The 22,757-nt window shown below is 39.5% G+C and overlaps 1 protein-coding gene across 3 annotated transcripts in view; it reads left to right on the forward strand.

The window, feature by feature from the left end:
- BTBD3 (BTB domain containing 3) overlaps nt 1–22,071 on the forward strand; it is a 31,760-nt gene extending 9,689 nt beyond the window's left edge. The window contains exons 2-5 of one of the 3 annotated variants that reach the window (XM_081148441.1): nt 13,075–13,348; nt 13,851–13,941; nt 14,513–14,631; nt 18,076–22,071. In XM_081148441.1, the coding sequence (XP_081004567.1) occupies nt 13,206–13,348; nt 13,851–13,941; nt 14,513–14,631; nt 18,076–19,108 (1,386 nt within the window). In that variant the 5' untranslated portion in view covers nt 13,075–13,205 and the 3' untranslated portion in view covers nt 19,109–22,071. Of the gene's footprint in view, nt 1–11,845; nt 13,349–13,850; nt 13,942–14,512; nt 14,632–18,075 lie in introns of those variants that run through there. The other 2 variants (XM_081148440.1, XM_081148442.1) reach the window with 2 other exon arrangements.
- The last annotated feature ends 686 nt before the right edge of the window (nt 22,072–22,757 follow it).

The raw sequence follows: 22,757 nt of genomic DNA on the forward strand, positions 1-22,757 counted from the left end.
GGTTTTGATGTTATATAAAATCAAACATGGTACTATATAGAAACAGTTTATAGGAAGTGTTAAAATGATGTGGAAAAGGCAGGTTCTACCTAATGTGCCTCTCTTAAGTGAAGGAAAAAGTGAACAACAGATTCTTTAAATGTTAGCAGCCTTGCTAGGGGGACAGAGAGGTTGCTATGGAGATGTGATACAGGGGAAAGTAAATTATCAGAGAGAAATATTTGCTTTTTTGCTGGTTTATGTGAAGTTTCTAGGGATAGTTGTCTACTCAGTGTCCATTTAAATTTTTAAGGTCTTTAAAGAAGGTATCATCTGTTGCTGTGTCTTGTACCTTGTAGCCTGTGAATTTTCTGAGGTTGGGGCTAAGCTAAGATACTAAACAATGTCATAGATCAAATAGAATTTAATATGTGCGGCAGAGATTGTCATGTCCCTCCATTCGGTCTGCCTAATGCACACAAAACTCTTAGGATTGAATGGTTGAGGACTATGCTTTGAGAATCAGTCATTGTTTTGTAGAAGAGTAAAACCAAAACGCAGGGTAATGTGTGGAAACCTGGCTCTGATCACTTACACTTTTTATATTTTGTAAGAATCTCTTTTGAAAACCCCTAGTGGCTTACCACCAATCACACAATAAAACCCAAGCTCCTTATGATATCAGTGGTTGAGATTTGATGAAATCAACAATTTCTGCTGCTTCTCTTCCATGAAACAGTACATTGATTATGGCAGAGGAGTGCACAGTACGTAATCTGCACTCACCTACGCTGCTTCACCACTGTTCCTGAATCCCCCATGTGATTGGGGAAGGAAAGGCGACTTGACTGGCCCTTCAGTGCCTGTGTCCTTTGGCTGCTCAGGGTCCTCTGGAGTGACCTTCAAGTGGCTTAGAAACCAGTAGCTTCAACAGTAAAAAAGAAAAAAGCACAGAGCCAGACCATGGACCAGTCCTTATACATAGTTTGGAGCAGAGGGCTTTTCCCATGAGGGCTTTGGTTATATGCTTTACCACTTCCACATGGCATTGGGAGATGTCAGAGGGCTTCAGCCACTTGTGCCAGCTTCAAATACCTTCTTAACCATTGCGATGCAAAACCTAACGTGAAAATCATTCACAGTTTAAACAGCAGGCACAAAGCAGATGTATTTACCTCATTGCACTTTCCAAAACATACACTTTTATAAAAAACCAGTTAAGCTTATTTGGAAATTCACGCTGCCTTTTATTTTTTGCCAACACACAATTCAAGCCATTACTTTACAATAGTTTGTTTACATTATCAACCTTACTAAAATTTTAAAAAATCATTGCTGGTGGTAAAAGTTTCCTTTCATAAGTACGTCAGCCAAGCAAGAGACTTTCCAGTCATGGCTAGGATATTCAGCTATTGATACTACTATTGATATTGCCACCTCCTTTGATTCTTACTCTAATATTTTTAGAGAATATATAGATGGAAGTTGAGAATCCCTTATTTTGGGGGAAAAACACTTGATTACTTAACACTGGTTCTGCATGACCTAGACATACCTGTGGGTGTGCTTTGCTACTTGTGCTGTGCTCTGACATAATTAGAAATGTGACATTGCCCATCCCTGGCAGTGAGGCTTGTTGGCGGGGTAGGTGTGAGTTTCTAGCCTATTCATGTACTCAGCCCTGTACACACAGCCTGCTTTATTACTTTGTTTGAAGATGAGGTGTGTCTAATGTAGTGGAAATTCAACCATTCAATGTTAAGGTCAGATGAAACACATTTCAAAGCCACATATTAAAGTCTCTTTAATTATCCATTTTTTTAGATTATTCATATGACTGTTTTCCTCCTTTTACGTGAATTGCATTTATTACCCTTTCCAGTTCATTAAATCACTAAAATTATCTACTGGTGCTATAAATAAATATGCCAGACCATGAATAGAGACTAGTTGATAAAGGCAGCTTTGTCCTAGTAAGGGAGTCTTGCTCCTGATTTACCCACACTTCTCTTTGAATGTGTGAATATATTACATTAAGTTTTAGACTTCTGATGAAGCAGAGCCTTGCTTTGAGTACATGTGGAGACTTGCTTTAAGTCCTGCTTTAATACTTTCAGTTGGCCTAGCTGCAAGTTCAGTGCAATGTTATAAAACCACATTTGTGTTTAGACGTGTTCAGGAGAGCCTCAGGACACACTTAATAGATGTCTAGATTCTTTACCACTGTACCTTGTGTAGACCTGTGTCTCAGACAACTGGAAACACCATAAACCTCAGTTGCAGACCATTTTAGCCCAGGACCAGTTGCACTCCACAAATGCAATCTGGGGTTCTAGGTGGACTTGGAAGTATTGGCCTTGTTCCTTCTTCCTGTTACTGATTGGAAACCAGGTATGGTTGTGGTGCAGTTAGCTCTTGTCGGGAGATAGGGAGATGCAGCCCTCGGAGAACTCAGTCTACTCATAAGGCAAGTTGAAGATGAAGTGCTGCAGGAAATCTGAAAGTGCAGGAAAACCTTCCTTGAGGTGTCTTTGGACTGCACCGTGAAGGATGCACAGGCTTCTGTTAGGTAGGGCCTGTAGGGAAGGAAGGGCAGTGAGGATGGCAGGAAGCAAAGGGCTCATTCACAATATGGGAATACAGTTGACCCTTGAACAACTCAGGGGTTGGGTACCTGCCCTCTGTGTAGTTGAAAAATCTGGATGTCACCTTTGAATCCCCAAAACTTTACTGTTGACTAGAAACCTTACCAATAACAATCAAATAACACATGTATGTTAAATGTATTATAAACTGTATCATTACAATAAAGTAAGCTAGAGAAAAGAAAATGTTATTTAGAAAACCGTAAGACAGAAAAAATAATTTACGGTATTTATTGAAAAAATCCACATATAAGTGGACCCACGTTTTTCAAACCTGTGTTGTTCAAGGGTCAACTGTAGTCTTGTTTGCACTGTGACTGAATAAAGAGCTTAGAGCCAGGTCATGGAGATCCAAAATTCATTGCAAACCATGTGTCTTCCTCTCCCTGAGAGGTGAGGCAGAGTTCCTTCTCTTCCTGGGTAGATGCTGATTCTGCAGTCCTGGCAAGCGCCCGATAGAGCAGGAGAGACCCCCCCCCCTCACTTAACATGGTAACCTCGAGGAAGAGCAGCATGCAGTAAGTAGTTGGTTAAGACTTGGCCACGTGACCCTTAATAAATATCCTCTTTTATTTCCTTTTTGTTGTGATATTTTAAATTTTATGAGAGAGTGTTATCTTACGAAAATTGACGTCAAACAGGTCTCCCATATGAACTTTTATAGTGGATCATGGCATCCTGACTGCTGGCTAGTAAACAGAGACTGTTCTGCCTTGGCCTTGTTCCACCCATCAGCATACAGTGGATCTTGTATGAGTCCATGTAGCTCATGACTGTGGTGAAATGGTTGCTTCTCTGTGTGTGATTTTTTTAAAAAGTGCTAACAGTTGAGTTCCAGTTTTTTAAGATATAATTTGACTTCAACCCTTTTATCCTGGTCATTATAGTTAAGGCACATACACATGTAAGTACTGTTTGCGTATGGTTTGTTACATGATGCAGAGATTACTTCCATGAATAGTTTTGACTTTCTAAGTGAGACTTATTTTAACATTATTTTGCGAGCAATTGGATTATTTCATTCTGTACCTCTGGGCAGTTCAAGTGCTGACCTACTTATATAGTAGCTTTTAATTAAAAAGAAGACTTGCTGAATATATTATTAGAATTGAATTTTTGTTTGAAAAACCTCATTTTCTTTGTTCTGACACATGCAATGAAGCTAAGTATAGAAGCCTCTCCGTTTTTATTCTGATTTCACTAGCATGAGGATGGAGGCAACAAGGGGGTACTAATCAGTGCAAATTATTTCCTGCAGCAAGTGGGGGCAGTCTCCGAATGTGACTTGGTGCTGAAATAGTTAAGGTTATTCCAGCATTTACAGGACAGTGTGCCTTTATATTGTGTCTTTCACAGCAGTCATGGGGCATTATATACTTTAAAGCTAATAAAAAGTAGCATAAAACATTTTTTAATTTGGACTTAGAACAGATTTTACTTCGAATTTTTGCCAGGAGCTGGTTTCTATAATAACCTTCTGTCACAGGCTTTTAATTCTAGTTGAATTTTTTTGTTAGGCAATATTTTTGTGACTCAGTTTAGAAATAAATGCATGTGCCTTTTTCGTTTTCATTTGGTGGCTTTCTACTCCAGAAAACAATGTCTGGAAATGGCTGTAAAGGTGCCTGTAACCTCATGTGTGTGTGTTTTCCTGCAGCACAAGTTTTCTCATGGTGGTAGATCTCTAACCTTTAGATGTTGTATTGTTTGCTTAAAACAGCTATATTCTAGTCACAGACATTATAAAAATAAAGGAAGGTATTTTATTAAATAGTAGTTAATCGAGGCCCTTTGGTGCATGTGCGCATAATGGTGGTCACATGGCTAAATCGGTAACTGATCTGTTCTATGTGGTTTTGCTAAAATAAGAAATGAAAGGATTTTTTTTCCTGACTTGCTTTTTCTAAGCCTATTTTCTTCATTCTTCATTGATAAAAATTTAAGTCAAAAATAATTTTGTGTCATCCTGTACACCAAGGGGTTTGTGGGTTCAGTCTCCAGTCGGGCGCATGCAGGAGGCAGCTGATCGATGTTTCTCTGTCACATCGATGTTTCTCTCTCTCTTTCCTCCTTCATTGCTCTATCTAAAATCAATAAAAAATAAAAAGACTTTTCTCTAAAAAAGAAAGACTACATTAAAAAATAATAATAAAATAATTTATGTCATAACTTCACGTGTTTTGAGGGGGTGGCACTAAGTTAAATGATAGGAGAGCAGTGTTCATTTCTAAGGCGTGACTAAGAGAACAGCACACACTTGTATTAGGGAGTCTTTATCTTGTAGAGCTTTTTCTCTAAGAGTGGTGGATGTTGGGAAAATTGGTCTGTGACACCCCATTAATAATCAGGATTGATATAGAATATCTGGTGGTTTGAGGGTTGTCTGGATTTTTTTTCTTCCCATTCCGTGTGCTCACTGGAAAGGGTGCCTTTCTCAAATAAAGCTACACATTCTTCAGTTGAGTAAGTGAAGAGGCTTTGGATATTAATGATCTGATTGTGAAGATGTTGTTGTTGGTTATTACCCTCCTAATATCGGAAAAAATAAATATCTCCAGCCAAAGTAAAAAATATCTATGAAAACAATTTTGACTAAAACACATTATTTCCCCATCAACTAAAGCCAAGAAACAACCAGGAGGAAGCCGCAGCAGGTATTGGCAAAGTTGTTCCATTCTAGCATTTCCAGTAGGATCATGTACCCATTGGATCAAAACAGTCTCCCTTTTGGCTTTCTCAGGAGAACCTCCTGAGGCCTGATTTTACTTTTCTTTGGGTAAATTGTTTTCAAGTATCTAGGAGGAAGTAATACATACAGTGATCATTGTAACGTGGTACTATTTCTCCCTCTTAAACTAACATTTTAATATACATTCTATTTGTTTGAAAATAATAATTTCTAAGGAATCCTTTAGCTCCAGGTTTAACCTATGTGTAGTGTTGTTGTAAGTTAATCTTTGATAGATAAAATATCTTTAGCAATATTACCCAGAGAGTTAATAGGCTTTCATTAATCAGTTTTATATACATGTATAAGCTGCATGCCATGAGAAAATATTAGAAACACATTGTATTAATGCTGGCTTTCTTACCAGTCCTGGCAATGGAAATTCTCATTTTGAAATTTTCATCTAGATTTTCTACCATATCATTGGTTGTCATAGTAGCAGTCTCAATTGAGAATTGTGAGTATGTACTTTATCAAATGACTACTTGATGAAAGCTCAATTATTCTAATGCTGTTCAGTCGGAATTCTAAGCCATCATCTTGCCTGGTTAGAGAAATAATTAACCAACCTAAAGAAGAGAGTCCTTTCTATCTCTTGAATTACATATTTCACTGTCTGTGAGGTGCCATCAGTTGTAAGACATGCCATTATTTTATGTACCAACAAGAAAGGCAAAAAAAAGCTTAATAGTTATACTCATGAGATGCCATCAGTTTTAAGAGAAAATCCAATTTCAGCTATATTAAAAAGATGGGGGAGAGGGACGATCTTAAATCAATAAAATATGGCACATATATACACAGTTCTAGTTGAATATTGGACATAATCATAGTATTAAAGTGTAAAGAAAACTATTTTAAATAAATTATTATTTCTGCTGAACATTATATAGATTCTTTAATTCTAGAAATCTAGAATTGGGAAAGATAAGAGATTATGTAGTCAACACTTACATATCAGGAAACTTACTGTGAGATCCTCTAGAGAATGTAAAAAATTTCAGTTGATTACTTTGTTTACCAGAGCATCTTAAATTTTGCAAAAGAATTCATAGTAGCATTTCTTTAAATATATATGTATATATACATATATGTGTGTATATATATATATACATATTTGTATATACATGTATATATACATATATTTCTTGACAAATTTTATGTATTCCTTTTCAAGATAACCCCTTTTAACATTCATGATAGAGAATGATGGATTTAGATGAGTATTCCAAAAGTATACAGACACAGCTATAATTACCAAATATCATGTTAAATACCATATAGAATTTTAAAAAGAGTAGTTCTTTTAAACAATTGTCACATTCTACCTTTGGGCATTTTTTCCAAATTTAAAGTACAATTCAAGGTTAACTGGAGCTCTGTGTGGTGAAAAGGAAATGACTTAGTGAAACTGCCCATGAGCCTGGTCCTTCCAGCCAGCACTGAGGTATGCCTTAGTCAGATGTTTGTCTGTCTTACCACTCTTGATGGTAGAATTCAAACTGGGTCCTTGTTGAGAGAGGCCAAATTGAGTGCTAGTGGAGACATTGCTGGGCGGCTAGATGGACTACCTGCAGCTCCGGGCTCTGAGGAGGTGGGTACAACAGGGTACCTGCAACCAGGTGATCTCATGGCGGTTTGAATGAAGCCCAGGGGACACACAGCTGGAGTGTGACTTCCAGGTACAGATTCAGGCATTGGGTGGGACCTGATCACCATGTACAACACAGATCTTGATTCTTGATTCTTGAACCTCCCCTGCAAAATCTGAGCAACCTGGGACCTGTTTGGCCCTTGGGTGGGGCTGGAGCAAGCCTGGGAATGGATGATATGTCAGTAGCTGTGAAGCCTGGAAGATTACAAGGGCAGGGAGCCAGATTAATCTTTGGGGTTTTTTTTTGTTTTGGAAGATTGTATCACAAGTGCTTCCTGCTTTGGGTACAATTGTTGCTAATAGTGAAAGCTTACCTTTGCAGAATGTTTTCAACTTTTATCAAAGTGCTTTCACAGACATGTAATCTTTCCTTGGAAATAAACCTGAGAGGGGTGAACTGGGTATAATTACCCCATTTGGCAGATGAGAAAATGAAGCTCACAGATACTGAGTAACCTTAAGGTAACTTGTTACTGGTTCTTGCCTTTTTTCACTATACCATGCTGCCAGTGCTTGAGTCCATATTTATTTTCAAATTTAGAAAGCAAATAGTCTTTTCCAGCAGCTGCTGCTCTCTTTAGGGACTGCTAACACTTTGCCGCTTATCTTTTTTACCTCCCATGGCACAAACATAACTTTCATGCAGTATTAAAAGCACAAAAGAAGCAAAAACAAATTACTCCATCATGACTTAACAGGTTAAATCTCTCTCCGCTGTTATATTCTATTAATGATTTGTGGGAGTGATAACTCATTTCTCCAGTCCGCACTCCCTTGTTTAAACCTCAGTGAACCTCACTGCTGCAGCCCTGTCGGTGTCTTGTAGTAAGCCACATGCAAGTCCAGGCAGAGTCCAGAGTGAGAACAGGTTAAACAAGAGCGGCCAGCATTGTCGACTTAGGATTTGTTGGTGTTAACTGGGAATGGCTGGTTTTCAAACTTTCATTTTACCTGGAGAGCCTCTGCTGTTTTTGAGAAGCTCGCTCCTCATGGCTCCTGCGCTTACATGGTCCTTGTTACACTTCCTCTCCATTTCTTTCCAGAAAGTGTCTTTCTAGCGTTCTTCCTACAGGGTGCCTCCTGCAGGGTGCCGAGTATGTATGGTCATGGTTTTCATGTCCCTCAGTTTTGCACATCTTTATTTTAAAGTAGAATCGAAATATGAAGATATAAAGCATTATGTAAAGACGTAGGGTAATTACTCTGGGTGAACATCCGAGTGAGTGGAACAGACAGAATTGGGCAGGCAGTCAGGAAATCTGCATTCTAATCCGGACGTTGTCCCACTACTTAATTGTGGACTTTTCACAAATCTTTTAATCTTTTGGACACCCAGTTACCTTATCTGTGGGCAGAGTTGCATTAAATGATTTCTAGAGTCTCTTTTAGTTCCAGACCTTATTCAAGACCCCAAACTGAACATACAAGTTTCTACTAAATAAAGGTAGATGTCTGGCACACCTCCCGGTGGTGGAGAGGATGATCTAATTAGCTTAAATTGATAATTTTGTTATTATTGGGAATTGAATGAAAAGAGATAAAGGTGACTGAACTTTCTTGCAATTATAACAATCATCTGAAACACTGTTATTAGCTAATAACCTTTTAAGCTTAGTTCCTAATCTTGCTCACCATAATGTGTCCAACACCTAATACACTGCATGATCAGCATGTTGTGTTTTGAGAATACTCTCGTAAAAGATTGATGGGCTTCTTGACCTATTTACTTCATTAGAGCAGATTAACCATGTCTCCTAACAGCCTTAAAATTAAGGACATGTAGGAACAAGTGATACAGTGTTAGTTGGAAAGAAATTTTAGAGGTGACATTTGACAATAGATACAGGGCTGGTATCTTTTCTTACCCTTCAACCCAGTGGGCGGTGTTTCTGGGTTACAAATTTCGTAAATGGAGTTTTAACTATTTATATTTAATTCCAAGAAGAGGGAGAAGAGGCCATAGTTTGTATTTAATGAGGTAGACTTATAGAAATTAAAGCAGAGAGTAAAGTGACATGGATATTTTGTATATTCAAGTCAATCTTAGATGTTTTTATAACATTTTATTGTGTCATAGATTACTCTGAAAGACAGATGACAGCTATGCTATGGCTTTTCTTCCAGAGAAATAAATGTAACGCTCCCAATTTTGCATGCAGTTTGAGGGTGTGTGGGCTCCCCTCAGTTGGTGCAGGCCTGCCTTGTTCCTCACTGGCTGTCCCAAGTGCAGGTGCTTCGTAGAAAAAGACCCTGGGATGTTAAACCTTAAAAGCCTTTAGAAATAATCTAGGTCATTGTTACTTAGACTGTGCTGTGTCATGAAATCAGTGGAAGGAACCAACAAGACCAACATTAAAAAGAAAATGAAGTAGAAAATTTCCGAGTGTATCATAGCATGTTAGGAGTTAATTTTGTGAGCGGTCCTTCTATTTGTGTGTGTGTATTTGTGTGTGCACATGCCACACACACCTTAGTACCAGGTCCAAATATAAAATGTATGTCTTGAAGGTAAAGTCAGAGAAACACTCATCTATTCTTGATGAACCTCTTTGTTTTGTAGCTGAGGAAATTGAGGCGCTTACAGGCTAAATGATTTTTTCAGGACCTCCACCCCCCAACACACACATACTTTAAGTTTCAGTGGCTGAGCCAGGGCTGAAGCAGTTACTTGATTGTTAATTTTGCTGTGCCACAGCACTAATTGTTTAAAAGAAAATTGTGAAGTAGATTATTTTAAAATATTAAATAGCATCTGTTTCACACTTGGCATTTTTTAACCCTTTTATTTCCCACTAAAATCATCTTGGTGGTTGTCCTGGAAAATAATCTAGGCTTCAGCTTCTTCTCCAGAGAATTGAAAAATGTTTGGGGGCCTCTCAGCTGGCTGTTTACACACCTGAATTTTGACATTTAGGGCCTAATCGGAAGAATTTCAGAACAAGACAATGAAGGTGGTTAGGTTTCATGTACAAACCAAATTAAATTATTTTGAATTATTTCTTCATTCACTTGATAATTGAATGCAAAATGTGATGCCAGAGGTTGATACAGGATAATTGGGTAGACCCAGTGACATTCCTTAGTTATCTATAAAAGGTTTTCTCAAACGTGAGTGTCCTACAGTTTACCTGGAGGGTCTTGTTAAAATGCAGATTCTCATCTAGAACCTGGCAGAGACCTGGGTTCTAACCGGCTCACAGGCCGTGCTCCAGCTGCTGTTCCTTGAGCTGTACTTTCAGTAGCAAGGACCTTGGTACGTTTCCTATTGCCTCGATTTTATTAACATTTTCATGCTTTTCAAATTGGCTACAAGACTGTAAATGTCGTTCTTATTTTTTAATTGGGTTACTTTTTGTAGTCAAGACCGTATCTCTGTCAACAACCGAGCTCATCAGTCCCCACATCCTGAGTAATCATGTCCCTCCTCATAGCACCTTTCCCGGGCTTTCGCATTCAGCACTAATTCATGTAACTGGCAGATCTGAGCCTTTCCACAGAACTTAACTTTCTGCTTTCAGAAAGAGCATTTTCTAAAATAGGTAATTTCCTTTCTTAACGGGCTACCTGCACATTTTTCTTTATTTTACTGGAGTCAGGTAACACCGGTGGCACTTGTCGGAGGCTTTCTTAGTAAAGAGTGTTGAACTGTATGCAAAATGAATAAAAATCACAGAGCCTTCTAAGTTCATGTCTGCCTTTTATGCTGTTTCTATTTTGTCTGTCCAGCTGCCAGTTTCAGTGTGTCAGTCTCAAAGCAGCTCATTTCCCTTTCCATTCTAATCGATGACTGTCTGACCTGTCAGAAGGCCCTCCCTGTCATTGTGGCTTTCCTAGGTGGGTAGTGGTCACAAAGTTTTAGTAGCAGTTAAGTAAGAGAGAAAGCCTTTGATTTTTAAAAATCATATCCTCAATACTTAGCTCAAATAGGAACTCACTTGTTTCTTTTTCGTGGTTTTAAAAACTAGTTTCTATATCTCTCTCTCATTGAGTATTAAAATGTTTGAAGGAGACTTGGAAGTGTGTATTTGTGTGGTAGGTAGCCCTGTGATTGGAAACATAATTGTAATAAATAAGCAGCTTTGTAGGGTCCGGGTAAGATGGGGATGAATAACCTGCTAAAAAACCTCAGCCCTTTTACATAGCAGTGGCTTTGCAGACAGTTTTAAGAGTAACAATGACAATAAAGAGGGTATTCCCTGGATCAATTAATGATTTAGGGTCCCAGGGATCTAAGGTCTGATTTCTGGTGTGTTATCTTTGGTAGGTCATCAGTTACAATAGCAGTTGAAACTCCTGCGTGTTGAGCCCTCACTCTGTCCTGAACGCCTTATTCAGATGAATGTGCAACCAGCAGGGCTGTGCTTGTGAAGGGTACATTCAGTTGGGGGGTAGAAACGGCTGTTGCATTGGGGACAAATAGATAGGGGTGAGATTAAATCTCATTAGTCCCTCTTTAGGAAAGAATAAGCATGTGTGGAACCTACAGCAGGTGTTTTTGTTTTTTCTTAGCCATTCTTGCCTATAAAAAGCACATAGTAGTTTATAGTCTCTTGAATCAAAGCAGAGAGAACCTGTTTGCATTTTAACTAGGCACCATCAGAACATTTATCATGTTGAATTAGCCATGTTACAGTTTGTTCTGTTAGAAGTTGTGGATTATATTATTTAAAATCATGACAAGGCTAAATGTAGCCATAATATTTCAGTTGCACTTTGAAACCCTGAAAAGGGGCCCATCTGACATATTTTTAGTGAATTACAACCTTTTTCCCCCTTTATTTTCATTTTATTTTATTTATTTTACTTTACTTTTTCCCATTGCCATTTGTCCCCCCTGTACTCTCTTCCACCTCCCCTCACCGCCCTCTGCAGTCACCACACTGAATTACCCCCTTTAAACACTGATCCCTGGGTTTGGATTCATCTCACTTCAAGCTTATTTTTACATCTAGAATTCATCTGTGTTTCAGTGCAGTTAAGCCTACTGGTATAATCTTAGTCTAATTAACAGTATGTCGTGATCTGGGACTCCTGTCAAAAATCATTACGGGAGCTAGGAAACACCGGGAGGTAAAGTGAATACATGACCTCATCTCTTAGTTTGCACTAGATTATAACTTACATTCAAAGAGGCTGGAAAAAGAAAAAGAACAGTTTTTCCATTAAGCTGTGATAAATGTGTTTAGTATGGTTTTGCTGTTAATAATTCCTCCTAGCTGGTAGGGTGGAGGATTTTGTTTGAAGTATTTGAAAGTAAATGCTGCCGGGATGAAGATTTTACCGGTGATAGAGAGTAGACATCGGCCCCTACCCTTTGTTAACTGAGCCTGCTTGTGTAACTGGGGAAATAAAAGTGTACTGAAGGAAATCTGTGAGCACAAAGTCTTCCTGTTCCCAAATGTATTTCATAGGTTGTTTATCTTATTTAAATATACAGTAATATAGTACACGAGAATGCAACTACTGTTTCTTTAATATCAGAACTGTGCACGTTACAATAGGTGTCACTGTTTTGCTTGGTCCAATCATGATTGGTGACTTCAGCTATTGGCTCCGAGCACTGGCTGTCTGACTCCATCTGCAGGGCTGTAATACCTACTCTGCTCTGAGCCATTCCCCACACAACTTCAGCCGGCTGAACAGACTCGCAGACTCGCGCCGCTCCGGCACATCTCGCTAACCTAATTCAGAAAACAAGTGTTGCGGCTCTCTGCCTGTCGTCTTCGCTCACTGTAGCCTTTTCAGGTGATCCAGGAAACTAGGCTGTTTTTATGAGCAAATAAGAGAAACAGGAATCATGCCGGGCATGTATTTAACAGACCCGGTACTGGATAAAACTTAAAGCCAGTAACTATTCAACATAGTGAAAAGGTCACCTTGCCTGGCTGAGAAAAGAAGCAAAATACCAGCTTGTTGGTTTCTGTTAACATCTTAGCTCGTGCCGGCCTCTTTTCTTTGATGTTTGTACCATCCTGGGATATCTAGCTCTAAAGAGAGACATACTGTACTCATGGTAGATGACAAGGAAAAGAACATGAAATGTCTCACCTTCTTCTTGATGCTTCCAGAGACGGTAAAGAACAGGTCCAAGAAAAGCTCGAAGAAAACAAATACCAGCAGTAGCAGCAGCAGCAGCAGCATCAGCAAGTTGCCTCCAGTTTGTTATGAAATAATTACCTTGAAGACTAAAAAGAAGAAGATGGCTGCTGATATATTTCCCCGCAAAAAACCAGCAAACTCCAGCAGCACCACTGTCCAGCAGTACCACCAGCAGAACCTCAGCAACAACAACCTGATTCCAGCCCCAAATTGGCAGGGGCTCTATCCTACCATCAGAGAGAGGTGAGTGCCGGCCAGCCTGCGTACTTTAAAAGTTTTCCTGTGTTGAAGTTTCTGCTTTTGCACAACCCATACTGTATTTTAACATAAACCTGTGTTTCCTCTTTTCCCGGCAGCTTTATTGCTAATGGAAAACTGCCTTGTGCCTTTTCCAAAACAGTACAGCTGTTTTCCTCTTAGATAAAAATGTTTTTGCAAGCTGTAACATTTAAGTGACAGGGGTATGTCTGTGGGCCGTAGAAGACAGAAACCTTTTATTTATCCTTAGTCTGATGAAAAGTTTGGATAACTTTTTTTTTTTTTTTTTTTTTTTTAGCTTTAGTTACTTCCCATGTGCTTGCAATGATTACAAACACAGTTGTTCAGTTGGAACCTTTATGTGCAGTTTTACCCTGAACTTATTAAACTGTTGCTCAGCTTGCGAATCTGTTTTGGGTTTTGTATATTGGGGAGGGGGTATTAAAAACGCATGCTGCTGTGAATTAATGATTGCTTCTGTTTATAGAAATGCGGTGATGTTCAATAATGATTTGATGGCAGATGTACATTTTGTGGTTGGGCCACCAGGTGGGACTCAGCGGTTGCCAGGACACAAAGTAAGCAACAGCTGCATTACCGGTTTAGTCCTGAGATTTACCGAGAGGGACCCTCTCCTCCCGCCTAGAATTTGGGGTGGGCAGCTTGCTGATGGCAGGCAATGCATGTCTCACCCGATGGTTATAAAAGCTCAGCCTCTCCAAAGGGCTTTGGCCACGCTTAATTTTTTTCTTTGTTCCTTTTACCCTGCCTTATAGCTCACACAAAAACATGCCCTTTTAACTCTCCAGTCATGGGGACTTGTTGTGACAGGTTAGGAAAGTCATATGTTTGCTCTTCCCCTAGAAGTCAGTCAGATAAGCTTTTCTTTTATTTATTTATTTTGTGATGAGGGAACTTGTGCATTAATCTGTTAAAGCCTGGAGATAATTAGCAGCATAGAGACTGATTTGCATGAACATCTATCTTATTACTGTCACAGCAAGATACACTGTACCTTGGCTTTGACAAAAGAGCAGGTTGAGGTGCACTGTGTCTACTAAACCTGATTGTTTAGAGTTGTTTTTCTGGGTTGATTTGCTGAAAATGCTTCAATTTAGAGCATGAAATAAGATTTCCTTTTCTCCACAGTATGTTTTAGCTGTTGGGAGCTCTGTGTTCCATGCAATGTTTTACGGAGAACTTGCTGAGGACAAAGATGAAATCCGTATACCAGATGTCGAACCTGCTGCTTTTCTCGCTATGCTGAAGTAAGCATCATTCGTATGTTTGTAAAGAGTTTGTTTATGCTGTATTTGTACTCTGCCTATTTCACAGTTACATTTAAGTTCTGTGTAACAGAAAAGGGAGATTGATGAAGAAAGAAAGAGGGAGCTGCTTACCTTGTAAATGTTTTTGGAGAAGACTGTGCATCTTTCATTGGAAAGCATGTGGAATGATGCCGGCATTTATAATCACACCTTGGCATAGGATTTGGGCACGAGTGGGTTGTGATTTGATTGTTAACAACTTAGAATTAAAGAAAAATAACTTTATGGCATAGGCATTTTCTAATAGAGGATATCATCTCTGAAAGCATTGTATGTGAAAAACTCTAAAAAGACTAATTTTTTCTTCACAATTCTGGAAATATATACCTTGTTTAAATACCACCAGTTAAGAGATTCCTAAGTTTTTTAGGAGTTAGTGTTCCTCCCAGCAAATGTGAAACTTATTATCTGTTGAAATCATCTGATCTTTGTACACGCACATTCACACACTCCTGTATAAAATCGGATACCCTTTCTCAAGGGTACGGAGCACTTGCATTTGATAGTTGAGGGTATATTTTTGAGAGAGATGAGTAGTTTTCTATAGTTTTCTATGTATTTAAACAGAATAACTTTTAAGTGGTAATATAGCAATATAAAGCTATAAGGTATGTATTTATTAAAAAATAGTTTTATATCTCATGGGTCTTTGAGAATCCAGTACATGTTAATGAGGTAAATAGAACCCACTTCTTTACATGTACTGGGGCTAGGCAGTGATAGCCTACCGTGTTGCTGAAGTCCAATGATTATTCTAAATCATATTTTTATAATTTTTTGTTAAATACTCTAGCACACCAGGTATATAGGAGTTCAAAGTTATCAGCTGCTATAGGAATTTTGGTTCACTAGAAAATAAAAATAATGTGTGTGAAAAAAAATTATTCAAGTTGGTCAACAAGTTGGACAATAACCTCACAGATGGTTAAAATGTTGTTGTGTATCGTCTGCTGCCTATTGAAAAATAAGCAGTATAGTTAATTTTGTAACCAAGTCAAGCTTGGTGCATGGCAGCCAGGGATGCGAGTGACAAGGAGTTAGGGCAAAGAAAGCGACTTTATTCAGAAAGCCAAGAAGATGTCAGACTGACGTCTTAAAGAACCATTTTAAGAAAGTGCAGAATTCGGGCTTCTTTTATGTCTAGGGAAGAGGGAAACAGGAGAGCCAAGAGGTGATTGATGACTATAGACATCTAGGTACCAGCAGGGGTTCAAGAAAGATTGTGAAACTTCTTTTGTTTTTTTGCCTGTTGACTCTAGTTGATGTGAGTCCGGTCATAAGGTTAGGTTCCTGCAAATCTGTGGTAAACATTGTTTTTGTACATACTTCCTTTATCTCCTCGGGAGAGGCAATTTCTGGTGAGGGGCTGTTTTTGCACAACTGAAGCCACAGCCAAAGTCCTCTAATGATTAGGCTGTCTGTATGCAAGACCAAGCAGAAGCTATTAACCTAAAAGCCATGGGAACAAAGCAGGTTTGAACACGATGGTGTCAGAGATGCCAAGCAGTTCACTGTTAGAGTTCTAGAACTTAAAAGTATTGAATTATTTATTTGCATTATAGTTTTGAAATCTAATTGCTCCTGACTTAAACTTTCACAGTGGAAGGTAGGGAAGTTAAAAGCAAGTGAGCGTGTGAAGTTCCAAGATGTAAACTAATCTACCACTTTTTTTTAACCAACCAATACTTTATGATTTCTGCAATTTTTAGAGATATAAGTACAGGAACCATTTTTCCCCCAGTCAAGCCAGCTTTGTATATTTGACATTGTTTTAGAGGGTAATGCCAACACTGATTCAGCATGTTGGCTTCACTACAGTTGAGTAGAGTGTTGTGTCATTCCAGATATATACACAATTGGGAAACATGAGTGATAATCACAGAATTACATTTTACCTAAGTCATTTGACTGGTCACTTGACAAGCATCTTTTCTCACAAATGTATTGCCTAGAATATATCTTGATACAGCTTTTTAAAATTAGACAGGCCATCCACATAAAATGAGAAAAATAGTAAGGTGCCATTTGCTGCTGTTGATCAGTACTGCATTGTCCCAAGGATACAGGAGGCCAGGCTTTCCTTATGCCTGTGTGTTGGGTGAGTAGCTAGCCTTTCTGGAAAGGGGTTGTAAAGAAAAAGGGAAGACTGCTCAGGTGATAGAGAACTCCAGGGTAAGAGCTAGAGTGCTGACTATGCTTCAGAATCCTCCCCAGGGTTCTGACTTTGGCTGGAGCATCTCTAGTGGGGTTTTATCAAGAGGTTCTTACCAGTGGTAGATGGCTTAGCCTATCAGAAGAGAAGGGGCTTCCTGGGAGTAAAAATGCCAGTTCAGTTTGGGGTTGTGGACATTTTTCTTATTGCCACTGCCATCAGGTGTGGGTGTGTGTTTCTACCTTACAGAAGCCACTGCTAATTTTTTGTTATGTGTATTTCACTAAGTTGAGATATAATGAATGATTAAAGGAGGAAACTTCATAGTAGCTAACCTTAGCCAGAAAGATTTTAAAGTGAAGTTTTATCAGCATGTATTTTTCACCCACATGTGGTTCTCTCTGAACCACAGCAATGTAAAAGCAGCAGGTGATTTTTACCTTTACATACCATCCTAGGACTGCACTGCCCCTGAAACATTACAGAATCACAGAAATAGTACATATATAGGCTTTCCTACTTTTTCTCAATTAAATACATCCTTTAATTCTGAAGGTGGAAAGAATGTGGGAGGGGAAACAGGAGTTTAAGAGTTTAAAAAAAAAAAAAAGCCAACTACCAAACCTGTATTAGATTCTGTACAAAGGCAACTGGAAGATAGTGTTGAAGTCCATATTTGCTAGCCCTTTGAACTTAGAACTACTTGAAAAGTATCTTATTTAATCTCAGGTTTTATTTTGTGTTTAGGAGAAATCCAAGTCATACTTAGTTAAAAGTATCAAGATGGAATCATTGCTAACATCATAGTATTAAAGGCATTTTTTTCTGTCTGTATGTACAGAAAGTTTTTAAAGTAAAACATTTAATGCTTCTAAAACACTGGGGTGTTGTTCTTTTCATTAAATATAAAAAAGTACATGTAATAGAATTTTGCTGGGTTTTTTTTCTAATATTAACTATCTGATATGCCATCTTATATTTTATTAAATGCAGCTTATAACATAGAGTCTAGAATGATAACACAAAGTTAATGTCTTTATACAAAGTTACTACTGAGTTGAAATACTAATTTATGAACATATTTCAGATGTTTTTTTAATCCCTAATCATTTTTGTAATTGCCACCTAAGATGACATTTTTTGAACTAGCTTGAAAGTAGTTGCGTGTTTTCTTGCTGGACACACTCATTTTGTGAAACTTCCATTTACATGCTTGCACTTTTTTCTTCCAGATACATCTATTGTGATGAAATTGACTTGGCTGCTGACACGGTGCTGGCTACTCTCTATGCTGCCAAAAAATACATTGTCCCTCACCTCGCCAGAGCATGCGTTAATTTCCTGGAGACCAGCCTGAGTGCCAAGAACGCCTGTGTGCTCCTCTCCCAGAGCTGCTTGTTCGAGGAGCCAGACCTAACCCAGCGTTGCTGGGAGGTGATCGATGCCCAGGCCGAGTTAGCTCTTAAGTCTGAGGGATTCTGCGACATCGACTTCCAGACACTAGAAAGTATCCTCCGCAGGGAAACTCTGAATGCCAAAGAAATTGTTGTTTTTGAGGCAGCCCTCAACTGGGCTGAAGTGGAATGCCAGCGGCAAGATCTAGCGCTGAGCATCGAAAATAAGCGCAAGGTCCTGGGAAAGGCACTTTACTTGATTCGCATACCCACCATGGCCCTGGATGATTTTGCAAATGGTGCTGCACAGTCCGGAGTCCTAACTCTCAACGAGACCAACGACATCTTCCTCTGGTACACTGCGGCCAAAAAGCCCGAGCTGCAGTTTGTGAGTAAAGCCCGCAAGGGCCTTGTCCCCCAGCGCTGTCACCGTTTCCAGTCGTGTGCCTATCGGAGCAACCAGTGGCGCTACCGGGGCCGCTGTGACAGCATTCAGTTCGCAGTGGACAAGAGGGTGTTCATCGCCGGCTTCGGGCTGTACGGCTCCAGCTGTGGCTCCGCGGAGTACAGCGCCAAGATTGAGCTCAAGCGGCAGGGCGTTGTCCTGGGCCAGAACTTGAGCAAGTACTTCTCAGATGGCTCCAGCAACACCTTCCCTGTGTGGTTTGAGTACCCGGTGCAGATCGAGCCAGACACCTTCTACACAGCCAGCGTGATACTGGATGGCAACGAGCTCAGCTACTTCGGACAGGAAGGCATGACAGAGGTTCAGTGTGGCAAAGTGACTGTCCAGTTTCAGTGCTCCTCAGACAGCACCAACGGCACTGGGGTGCAGGGAGGGCAGATTCCAGAACTTATATTCTATGCTTGAAAACACTTTCCGAAGCAGTGTGAGCTCTGAGGAGCACATCTGGTTCCTACTTGCTTGATGCTTAGCTCATCTGCAGATATGTGATCAGTGCAGGTAGTTTGTAATGAATGGAGCTGTAAGCAGTTTCTAATTTCTTCCAACCTTTTAATTATGTACAGGCAAAAATGCAGCATTTGGCTTTTAACTATACGCTTAAAAGAGCCAAGTTCTTATTAGGGCTTTGTGGTTTTTAGAATTGCATTCATCTATACAGCTGGGGAGAATGTGCTTTTTTCCCTACTGCCCCCTTGACCTCCCAGTTTTATCCCTCTTAAGACAATTTTTGAATCACCTCAAATTTCCTTCAGGGCTTTATTTTGACAAATAGAAGTACATAGTCTAAAATAATAATGACAAGAGTTATTTTTAAACAGTACCCCCCCAAAAAAGAAACAGATAAACCTCAGTGTACAATTTTGAAAGAAGTTTTGTTTTATAATAAGTAATAATTTAGAAAGTAGACAGTAGTCATGTTTAGCTTTTATTTCTTTTTAAATATTTTACTTCTGGGCATGGCTTTTTCTTAAATCCCACATTCATAAGATTGTTCCATATTAACCACTGCAAAGTGTCAGTTTAAAGCGGGAAAATAGGAAATTGGATGTTTGTTCGGCCATGACTTCTGCCACAAGCAGACTTGTTCTGTTAGATTAGAAAGAATATTGCAGTACAGACACTTTTTTAGAAGTAACTAAATTCTAAAGTTTTGTTGTCATTAGGAAAAAGTTGCAGGCCTATTATTTTAAACTAAAACAGTTGAAAAAGGAAACCTAAAAAAGCCCCATCCTACACGTGGATTAACTGGTGGCTCAATAAAAGGAACAGTTTGAAAAAGTCATGCTTTCTGCCCCCTTAGCGCCTGACCCCCACCGCTGGCTTGTGCTCGTGCGTCACACTGTAGAGTCCCGTTCCCTTTTCATGAAGAGAGGACCAAACGACGCTTCCGGTGAGCAGAGACAATGCGTAGCTCTACATGCTAGTACAGCGAGACACCTTTATCCACTGGGTGTGTTTTTTTTTAATGTGGAATATACTTTACCTGTTCTACTTTGACCACATACTGTCTTCTGAGTTGATTGTAGTCCTGTCTTGTTCCTGGACTGCTAGAATCTGGCCTCTGGCCATCTTCAAGTGCCAATGTGTTCCTGCAGGGTTTAAAAAAAAATAGTCTGGAGCGATACACCTGATCATACCTAATAGTCACTGCATCAGCATCACATCCAGCTCTCATTTTTCCATGGATAATGTAAGCAAAGGCGGGAAAAGCTCATCAAAACAATTCTCCTTCAGTGATGGCTTATGATGGTTTAGTGCCCCTGACCCTGGTAGTGTCCCATGTGCTCACTTCCAGTTGAAGCTTCTCTGTGTTTCTGGGCAGCTTTTCTGCTCAGTGTGTTCCTGAGATGGCTCGCTTGCCACCCAGAGTGTGGTCCCTGGCCGCCTCCTTCTCCTGCTCTGCAAGCCCGAGGCTGGCTTGTCTGGAGCAGGGGTTAGTCCTGGGGTGGGGTGTGTGCGTGGGCGCCCATGTGCACGCAAGCTGTGTGCCGACTCAGGAATGGTCTCCTCCCTGCCTGGCCAGTGAGAGGGGGGACAGAAATGTTCCCTCCTCTGGCCCCAGCAAGGCCCGGTGAGTGGCTGCCCTTACCGTTTTCACTGTGTTTCTGGGCCACTTCTTCCCCTGTAGACAAGGGCTTGTTGCTTTTGGCCGGCTTCCCTGATGGAGGAGAACACTGGATTATGGGAAATGTTTTAATCATCTTTGCCATTACCTATGTGTGTTAGCATAGAATCTGGATGATCAAAAGCTGTTACTGGCGATTATAAATGAGTACTCCAGGACAACTTTCTAAAATGACCTAACAATTATTCTTATTAGGGAAATGGCACATAGTAGTGTTGGCAAAGTTTCTATGAAATAAAGGTACATTTTCAGTTTCAAAAATACTTGTACAAATGAGTTTGTTTTTAAATTATGATTAAACATTTCAAGAATTCACAGCTACCGTGCAAATTGGTAGACTATATACCTGATTAGAAGGCACTCATTTTTAAGCCAGAGGAGAAGGAACTTTATTTAGCACTAATGTCATCATATCAGATTGTGAGGTGGGTGTGGTAACCTTAGAGTGAAGATTGTTCATTCAGTAACACTCACTGTCCCTACCCGCTAGCCTGCTGCCCTCCCTGTGGCTAGGGACCTGCTGGGTGAACACCAGTGAGACCCTGTACACTGGGTGTAGAAGAATTGCGTGTTAATTCCTATTACCTAAAGAAAAAGACACCTTTACTACCTGATTGGCTGGTGCTGAGGGCTTGTGGGTTCTATTTGGAAACTGTATTTAAGAATCAGAAATTTTATATTTTAAACCCTATTCTCCCTTCTGCATTTTCAGCAGCGTGGAATGAAGGCTAATGTGCTTGCTTTATTTTCTTCGGTAATCTTAAATTTTGTAGCTTTTAAAACTAGAAACTATTGTTCTGACAAGGCAGGCAACTCTAGTGTATAAACACAGCTTTATAAAATGCTCTGTAGATGCTTTCCCCAATGTACCTGGCAGTCTTGGTCGTCGTTCATACTGGGGGTAACGGGGAACTAGGCTAGCAGTTCTGATGTAACATTCTTTAAGCATATCTTAATATAGTATTTAAGTAAATGGTCTCCTTTCTACATAATTATTGCACTGAACTGTCTTTTTTGTTTTTTAAGGTGTTGAAATAAGCTCCACTAATTCAAGCCACTTGTGCATCACAGTGCTTGAATTTAGTAGCTTACAGCGTTATTTATGAAGGAAAATATATAAATATGAAGTACCTCATGTTGAATGTTATTGTACTGTATTTTTAATGTCACAGTGCAGACCTTGTTAGACACATGAATGTGTATAATCATGTTAAATGCAAATAAAAATAAAAACTGGTTCATAGATTTGTTTCCGTTGGCATTTTTGTAGGGCCCTGGAAATAGTAAAAAGTTTCATTCTGACACTTTGAGTACCACTACATTTTACAGAGATGAGTTGGGCAGGAGCAATTGTTTGCTAAGTATTCAGATATCACGGATCCCTAAAGAAGTAAAAATTTGAGGCAAAAGCATGAGAGAAAAATGCTTATGTTAATTAGTTGCATTGTCCAAAGCCTGACTCTAAGTTAATGAGAGGGAGGGCGTGGATGCATTTATATTCCCCGATGGAATCTGGGATTGGCTGGCATTCTGATGCTGTGATTGCTCAAGTGTCTGTGGATCTGGCTGTACAAGTGGGTGATAGTGCGTCACGTGTAGCTTTAGATGACCAGTGCTGCTTGTTCCTGCCAGGTTCTAATGGCTTACGTCTAGGAATTAAAAGAAACAGTCATATGAGAATTTTGAATACAATTTTTATGTGCTCAACTAGTTCTCTGTTATATTTCCTCATATCAAGTACATTAATACACACATTTATACATAATTATATACACATGTACATATACTATTTCTTTGTTGCTTTCATTCTAGAATTTACTGTGAAACCTTGTATATTTGCTTAACCACCTAACCACTTCAGTTTCTGTAGCATCCCTGCTGAAAGGACTTCTGGAATTATTTCCAAGAATAAGGGAACTGGAAGTACAC

The sequence above is a fragment of the Miniopterus schreibersii genome (genome assembly GCF_964146895.1).
Source record: "Miniopterus schreibersii genome assembly, chromosome: 10".
NCBI classification, from domain to species: Eukaryota; Metazoa; Chordata; class Mammalia; order Chiroptera; family Miniopteridae; genus Miniopterus; species Miniopterus schreibersii.